Here is an 8,515-nt window from a genome sequence, read left to right on the forward strand (position 1 = left end):
TGAGGGCGTTTTCATACGCGTTTGGCCAATCAATGTCTACTTACGTCACAGGTAGTACCAGTTGTGTAGGAGCTTATTTGGTTCTCGAAAAAGGCAGTCCGGTACTAAAATCGCACCCAGTTCCGGCGGTGCGAAAACGCCAAAAAGTGGGCAGTTCCACAATTAGTTCTGGTACTATGAAAAGGTTCCCGCGGTGCGAAAGGCCCTAAAATCAATATGAATAACTTAAATTAGCATTCATATTATTGTTTCATACAGATTAATAAGAATAAACTATATCATAGTCTAACATGATTCCATTCAATCAAATCTTGACAAAATTAAATCCCATCCCACATTATTTCCAGCTAAATATTCTGTTTACACATTGAAATGTCACATTATAGACATTAAATGCATTATGAATGCCATTTAATGTTGTTTTGAAGAACTTCCATATTTTAGATCTGTGCATAGTGTTTTTAAGACATTATAAGATTCACTGTAAGCCAGAAACATTTCCTCAAATTATTGTACTCCCAGATAGCAACCGTTATTGATTTTATATACTAAAGATATAATATACCAGTTATTTATTTAATATACTAAAAGCATAAACTAAAATTAATGCCATAAAAACATTTTACTTGATATAAAATAAACATTAACTGAAATATAATTATACACATACACACACACACACACACACATATATATATATATATATATATATATAAATATATATATATATATAAAAATTGTATTTAGTACTAAAATACCTAAAACTAGAACTGAAATAAAAATGAATAAAAACGGCATAAACACATTAAAAAATAATAATAATAAAAATGACAAAAACACAACAGAATTACTAAAACTTTAACTAAAATTTAAAATAAAATGGAAAATATAAAAAAATATTTACTCAAAATATTAACTATAATAGTATCTCAAAGATGCGAAAATAACTCAGAATATATCAGAATTAATTAGCAAATTAAATATTGGACTGAAGTCAAACATCAATGTTGATTCAGCAATAAATCAATGACTGTTGCTATCAATAACACTGTTCCTAAATCTGCATGTGCCAGCCATCAGCAGTGCAATTTAGTAAACTCCAATCGACTTCTACTGTAGGAGGCGTGTTGTGTATATATTAGTTGCTATTAACAACTTGATTATTTATAAACACCATTATCCATTTTACACTGAGATCCATTGTGTCTGAACACGAACAGTAATCATGTTACAACCGTTATAGGGTGTGGACATGAAACTGGAGAAATCATATTGGCCTCCTTTCAACACACTTACACGTCAAATGTTTGCTTACGGTGGCTCCATTCGCCATCACCTGTCATGTGACCAATCACACCTTCAGCAAACTCAGTAATAAGGATGAAACGCATTTCTGTTCTCCTCAACAATCTACTGACCTCACCACACTGAACTGAACACATCACTGCACCTGTTTAACGAACCTGTTTAACAACGTTAAAACCTCACGGTGATTACAGTTTCTCAGATGTCAGGGTCTCATTAAAGGTTCTGTAAGCATTGTTATAAGACCTCACATAAATGGCTCTACTGCCTGACAGATTTCACTCAAACAGGCGTCTTGAGAAATTACACCATCTCTATGATGCCTTTTAGCCAATCAGAAGCAAACTCTGCATGTCAATCAACTTGCATTGTAAGTTTTACTGACATTAGGTTTGCTACATGTCTTTGGAGGATGTGATTTTAGAGATGGGGGCTGAGTACCTTTATTATGAGTACTATTTATTTTGTTCATTTTATTTAAGGCCGCAAATATAAATATTGAGAAGCATAAATTCAGTCAAGTTAGTCCAAAATTTTATCTGGTAGTGTAAATACTTTCATTTACTGTGTGTCAGGATGTCAGCATATGTTAAGTCTGAGCTCTCGTGAGTCATGAGTGAGTAATTCTTAACATCATTATGACATTCCACAAAAGGATCCAAATGAAAGTGGAAGTTTGTCTGAGCCACAAACTGATTGAGATTTAACGTCTTGGACTTGATTGCATGGATTAATGACACTATTTCCCTCGCTTCCTGTGATTTAGACTGAGAATGAAGAGGATGCTTCCTGTCAGAAGCACAGCCAGGAATCTCTCTCTTTCTTAACTGCCAGTAAATGTCAGACGCATCACTTTTCAGCTTAAAAAAAACTTTCTGCAAGTCACCATTGGGAGTTATCTGACATCATCGATAGCAAAATTCACTCCAGTCCACAATCTGAGGCCCACTAATCCCTGCTCATAAATAACAACACGTGTGATTGGCTGCCTGCAGGCATGATGTCACTGGGTCACTCCAGCTGTGTGCCCCACATTTGAGCTAGTCACTAGGTTCATAACATATAAAAGCAGTGTAGAAAGAATTTGAAACCTTTGAGATGACACAATTAATAATTACAACAGTGTTTGACCCATTTATCAGTAAAAAGAAAGAAAGAAATGAGTTGGCCAACTTAAAGGGATAATTCACCCAAAAATGAAAATTCAGTCACCACTTACTCACTCTCGTGCTTTTGGAAAGAAAGGAAAAAAAAGATATTTTGAAGAATGTTTCAACTGTCTTATTCATTTAATTTAAGTCAGTGGGACAACATTGGACCAACATTATTTTAGAATAATTGATATACTATTACATTTTTTATTCATATTTTGAATTTGTTTTTATTTTTAGTTAATATGAAATAACTAATTATATTTTATATCATATTATTAATTATATAGTTTTTTAATTGTCACTTTTATTAGTTTTTTTTAATGTCTGTCTAAATATTTTTTATTTTTATTTCAGTTTCAGTTTAACTTCATTTTAGTACTTCAAGTTAAACTAAACAAAAATTAGAAATAAAAGCATAAATAAAAAAAGTTTATGTTTTTTCAGTTAACATTTATATTTTATTTCAAGCAACAAAATAATTTGTATTTTTATGCTTTTAGTTTTAGTTAACAAAAAGAACCCTGCATTGGACCCCATTTACTTTCATTGTATGGCCAAAAACATTTTTAGAAATATCTTCTTTAGAGTAAAAAAAAAAAAAAAAGAGAAAGTCAGTTCTGAGTGATCTCTCCCTTTAAACAAAATTAAGTTTGTTTGAGTGCACTTTACCTTTCTGCAGGTGGATGATGTCTGGAAAGTTGGACAGCAGGCCCTGGTACAGCGACAGTTTATCCAGCATCTGAAACAGGTCGTATTTAGGCTGCTCTGCGAACATCTCCCCGATGTTCTCGTAGGTGCGGCCTGTGTGCGAGATGGCATTGCTCAGGGTGTCCGAGCTGTATGGAGGGTCCAGCAGGAAAGACTGGCTGATGGACTGGAAGGCGTTTCCCAGCCTCTGGAACTCCTTCCGGAAGCCTCCGAGGTGTTTGCGGACCAGCTCCGATGCCACGTGCGTCAGCTGCATTACGCTGTCGTCCATCTTTTTGGCGAACAACTTAAAGGAGTCAATGCGCTCCTCCACGTCCTGAAGGTCCTGGTGCTCGTTGGGAATCTGGAAGGTGAGCATGAAATGAGCCCCGACCATCTCGTCCTTTTCCGCTCGCCTCTTCCCGAGCTTCCACTGTTTGTCATCTCCACACATGAGGAAGTGTTCGAAACCCTCATACTGAGACAGCACGGGGTGGCTGGTCATGTGGTCCATCCACAAAATAAGCCTCCTCTTCCTTTTCTCAATAAAGTCTTCCTCGAATCGTCCCGTGGCCTGCTTCTCGGGAAGGTGAGGCACGGAAATCACCGTGAATTTGTGCAGTAGTCTGTTGTAGAGCCAGTCAAAGTGCTTGTAGCGGCGGTACACCGGCCTGCCAGTGTGACTGGGGCTGACGCGGTACGAAATGTACGTCTTAATGCCTTTGAACTTCGTCTGCTTGGTGGGGTCTTCAACGGAACAAGTGAAGGGCTGAGGGTTCTCCTTCCACTGAGGCCCCCGGGGGCCCATTTCGATAGAGTAAGACTCTGCGATCTTGGCCATCATGGGAACGTCGCCAAGTATGAAGGCCTCCACACCTGACCGCACGAAGCTGGAGAATCGGTTCAAGTTCCTGCCCACCATGCTGCCCTTTCTATTGCTGGACATGCTGTCCTGGCGCTCCATATGCGGCTTGGGCCGGTAGTGGACGTTGGGGTTGGAATATGGACTTTGGGAATGTCCATTGGCGCCAACACCTCTCCGAGGATCTTCATCCTCAACCACCGTCGAGGTTTCATCCCAGTCGTCCCAGTCATCATCGTCGTCGCTCGGCAGGGTCGTGGAAGGCGTATGGATGTACGATAAATCCTTACCAGGAGAGCTTCCAGGTGAGCTCAGGGAATGATCCGTCAGGTTGGACCCGGATCGGTTCCGGATGATGTGAACGTACGAGGCGGGGAACAGGCCTCGCTCTCCTCGGCTGTTCTCACCTTGCAGCCAGCCGTCTACAGAGTTCTCGTCGAAAATCACCAGCTCCTCATTCTCCTGGATGCAGATCTCTTCCTTGTTCTCACTTTGGAAAGTGTAGAGGGCTTTGGCTCTCAGGGACATTTTTGTAACTTTTGTAACTGGGCCACAAAAGAAGTTCCTTACCTCATATCAGACTGCACAGATCAAATCTAACAAAAACAGGGCTGTTTGATAACTTAAAAGTTTGGTTATATGTTATTGTATATGTTATCATAGTACTTTGACAAAACTAGCAGTTTTGAGGCTGATGGTAAATCATTTCATTTACGATAAAGATCTTCAAGTCTTTTTAAAGTTACTGACCACAAAGGAGACAACAGGAATCTTTTTTTTTTCTTTCTCCCGGGAAACAATATCCAATATGCTACATTTGTGGAAAAAAGTCTTACATGTTGGAACTCCCTGTCAGGTTGTTACTCTCCAACGTCCCTTAATTTATGCCGTTTCATTATTCCACAAAACCAGAATCATCAGCCGCAAAAACATAAACCGATAAATCCACAAATCCCGTCCAGCAGAACCGAGACACCGGCAAACACATTCAGTTCAGTGTCTCATAATAATTATAAAACAGCTTTAAGCATCTTGCATGCTGCAAAAATATTAAAAAACAAAAACATCTGTTTTGCAAGTCCGGCTGAACTAAATTCCAGATGAAAACATTATCCCAGCATTTCGTCCCAGACAGAGATGGGAAATAAACGCATCCTTTGCATTCCGCAAACAAAAGAATAAGAAGTAGAGCTAAAGCATCTTTATAATCCACGGATCCAGTTCAGATCGCCGTGTGTTCATATTATTTCCTTCGAGGTGTGCTTCAACAGGCCCGTGAGGAGTTTTTCATAAAGTATTTCTTTACTTTGAGCACAAACGCAGTAACTCTTTCCATGACGCGACGCTCGAACAATGAGAGCCGCGCAGTTCAGCGTGAGGTTTAACATCGCGTTTGTGGCGCCGCTCGGCGGTCAAATAAACAACTGCAGCATCTGATGGTGTGCATTATGTTCTAAGCATGAAATCTTTTTTCGAATAAGTTTTCATTGTATGAAATAGCTTGAAACATACAGATCAAAAAAAAAAAAAATTTGGGAGGGGAGGTATTTAGGGAAATGCTGCTATATGGCAACGCTGTACCACAATGGAAAATGATCAAAAAAGTAGTTTTTCTATAAAATTATGATTTTATTTTCTATTTAAATGCCCATTTCTTTTGCAGATTGATAGATTTATATACTCTGACCTCATGCAAACCAAAAATAAGTAGATCCCTATCATTTAACCTTTACTGAATACTAACTCCTCCTCACTCATCGCATGCGAGATCTAACTCTGCACTCTTCCAACTGGCCTTTCCGTGAAATATTGCTGTATTCATTTTCTGAAAAGAAGAAATACTTTTTTTATTTTTTAATAAATATTTTTTTTATTTATACCTAAATACAACTATACTACAATAAACACTTCAAATAAATCAATAAATAACTGCAATAATATTATTGATGCTATACTATCTATTAAAAAATCCCAATGGGGAAATACATTACTGCAATTCCACTGTGGTGCAGCGTTGCCATATGGAAACATTGATATTTTCTCAATTTACTGTAAAACTATGTTGGACAAAGTTAAATTGTGAATAAAAAAAGGTGTCTTCTGTGTGAGGGTGATAGTTTTTGGACGGACATTCATATACTACAATAAACACTTCAAATAAATAAATAAATAACTGCAATAATATTATTGATGCTATACTATCTATAAAAAAATCCCAATGGGGAAATACATTACTGCAATTCCACTGTGGTGCAGCGTTGCCATATGGAAACATTGATATTTTCTCAATTTACTGTAAAACTATGTTGGACAAAGTTAAATTGTGAATAAAAAAAGGTGTCTTCTGTGTGAGGGTGATAGTTTTTGGACGGACATTCAGATGTCATGTGACTTAAAAACAGCACATCAAGACCTGCCCTTTTAATTCCCATAGTGCAATATATTGTTTGTTTGTTTTTTCATAATAACAAGGAAATTAATTCTTGCCATATGGCAGCTCCGTTCCATAAAGGGGTAAACAGTGTTGTCAGTTTCTGGTAACCGCAAAACTCATCCAGATTACTACAATAACTCAACTAGAGAGTGTAACGTTGCAATGATTTGTTGCCACTGAGTGACAAACACTACTCTGCCATTCAGACACATTCAAATCTCAGGATTTTGGGGGGTTATTTGCAGTATTTGTACACAGGAACGTATAATCCATTAAAATTAATATTTTAATTGATTACTAGTTTGAAATCCGCCATAGAAGTCTCTTTAAAAAGATTTTCTTATCCAGTAATCACGAACGGCTGTGATTGGTCCATCTTGATCAGCGATGAGAAATGTAACAGATACCACGTGAGATCGCCATTCGTTTCTGTCTAAATAATGACAGAACTGAAGAGTTACAATATGATAAATATTATTTAGACCAATTATAGGCAACACCTAGACCGCTAGTCCTACTTACAAACTCTATTTCTTCTTTTTTGCAATGCTTTTATTTTTCATTAGAACTACACCGAATTGATACAGCATATTTTTATAGTATGTATATTTTAACAGAATTAGAAGTAAATCGAACGACATTTAACCACAGTAAAATGATTTTGAGATGAATTCTTCACCAATCGGTGAAACTCGGCCATGAATTTTGGTCGGCCGTGGTGAGGCGTGATGACGTCAGCGCGCCATTGCGTTTCAACGCGTGTTTCTCTGCAGAAGTAGGTGTTTGTGTATTTCGCTGTTCTTATTATCCATTCTGTTTGTGTTTTTATTGCTCTTTTAAATCATAGGTAAATGATTTTTAGAGCGGCTCTGATGGGATTGTGATCACGTGTTTGCTGTCACTCTCTGCCTGCAGTTGGTTCATCTGTACGTGTTGACTTGTGTTTGTCCATATGTGATTTTAAATTATTTCTGTTGCTTTTGAAACACCTCATTGGTCTTAAAGACATAAGAGACACTTATCATTGCATTTAAGTGTCTTAAGATGATGTGAACACTTCTGTGTGTTGTCACAGGTCCATCATGGAGGCTCTGACCCAGGCTCTCTCCTCCAGCTTCGCTGTATCCAGAGAACCAAACAGCACTTCTGCTCCCCATCCACGCCTGGCCCAGTACAAGAGCAAATACAGCGTTCTGGAGCAGACTGAACGGCGCAGGAGGTTCCTGGAGCTGCAGAAAGAGTGAGTTTACCTTATACAACCACCCAGAACACAAGAGCAGCTGCTAATCAACCACCTACAACACATTATTTTGATGCACTGCCACTGATAGAATACATTATGCTGGCAGGAAGAGGCTAAACTACGTGAATCACGCCCGTCGGTTGGCTGATGGAGACTGGACCGGAGCTGACAGCGAGGATGAGGAGGGTGAAGAGAAGACGAGTCAGCCGCAGCTGGAGAACAGCGCTGATGAAGAAGGGATGGAGATCGAGCAGAGGAAAAAGCTACCGAAGCATTATGCTAACCAGGTGCTTAAAAACACATTGACAGATATAGTTGTTTACATGATTAATCTTAAAGGTACAGTAGCACAAACAACCCGTTTAATTCTATGTTTTTTGGTTTAGGAAGCTATAAATAACTTGTATTGTGCCTTTTAATTAATGATAAGTGATTCCTACATAATCAGAAGTCAAAAAAAGCTTTATTACCAAGTATGTTTACACACACAAGGAATTTGTCTTGGCGACAGGAGCTTCCAGTGCAGAAGAAAATAGACATAGATAGTAGGGCTGTCGCGATAACCGCAATATCGCAATACCGCGCTATTGACGAGCAAACCGCAGAGAAATGCAAGAACCGCAGCAACCACGATTTTTGCGTGTTTCCTTTTTTCATAGGGTTATGCCCTTCTCGTTTTACACTTCGTGCATGTATTTTGTTTTTTGTTTATTTTTTTTGTTTATTTTGACAAAAAAAATAGTGAATACAGTCTATTCGTCAAGGATAACACAATAAAGTTTAAAACAAAACTTATTTCCATTGTGGTCCTTGATGTAAAGCACAAACTT

General features: G+C 38.1%; 1 protein-coding gene and 1 pseudogene across 3 annotated transcripts in view; one reads left to right on the forward strand and one right to left on the reverse strand.

The window, feature by feature from the left end:
• Positions 1 to 3,093: 3,093 nt before the first annotated feature.
• On the reverse strand, positions 3,094 to 5,382 carry LOC107738656 (sorting nexin-33 pseudogene; annotated as a pseudogene).
• The window catches only part of snupn (snurportin 1), a 10,900-nt gene continuing 5,831 nt past the window's right edge, over positions 3,447 to 8,515 (forward strand). Inside the window, exons 1-3 of one of the 3 annotated variants that reach the window (XM_016550428.1) lie at positions 3,447 to 3,517; positions 7,518 to 7,682; positions 7,792 to 7,972. In XM_016550428.1, coding sequence (XP_016405914.1) covers positions 7,525 to 7,682; positions 7,792 to 7,972 — 339 coding nt within the window. In that variant the 5' untranslated portion in view covers positions 3,447 to 3,517; positions 7,518 to 7,524. The other 2 variants (XM_016550426.1, XM_016550427.1) reach the window with 2 other exon arrangements.

The sequence above is a fragment of the Sinocyclocheilus rhinocerous genome, unplaced genomic scaffold (genome assembly GCF_001515625.1).
Source record: "Sinocyclocheilus rhinocerous isolate Xijiao unplaced genomic scaffold, SAMN03320098_v1.1 scaffold2149, whole genome shotgun sequence".
In the NCBI taxonomy this organism is placed as follows: domain Eukaryota; kingdom Metazoa; phylum Chordata; class Actinopteri; order Cypriniformes; family Cyprinidae; genus Sinocyclocheilus; species Sinocyclocheilus rhinocerous.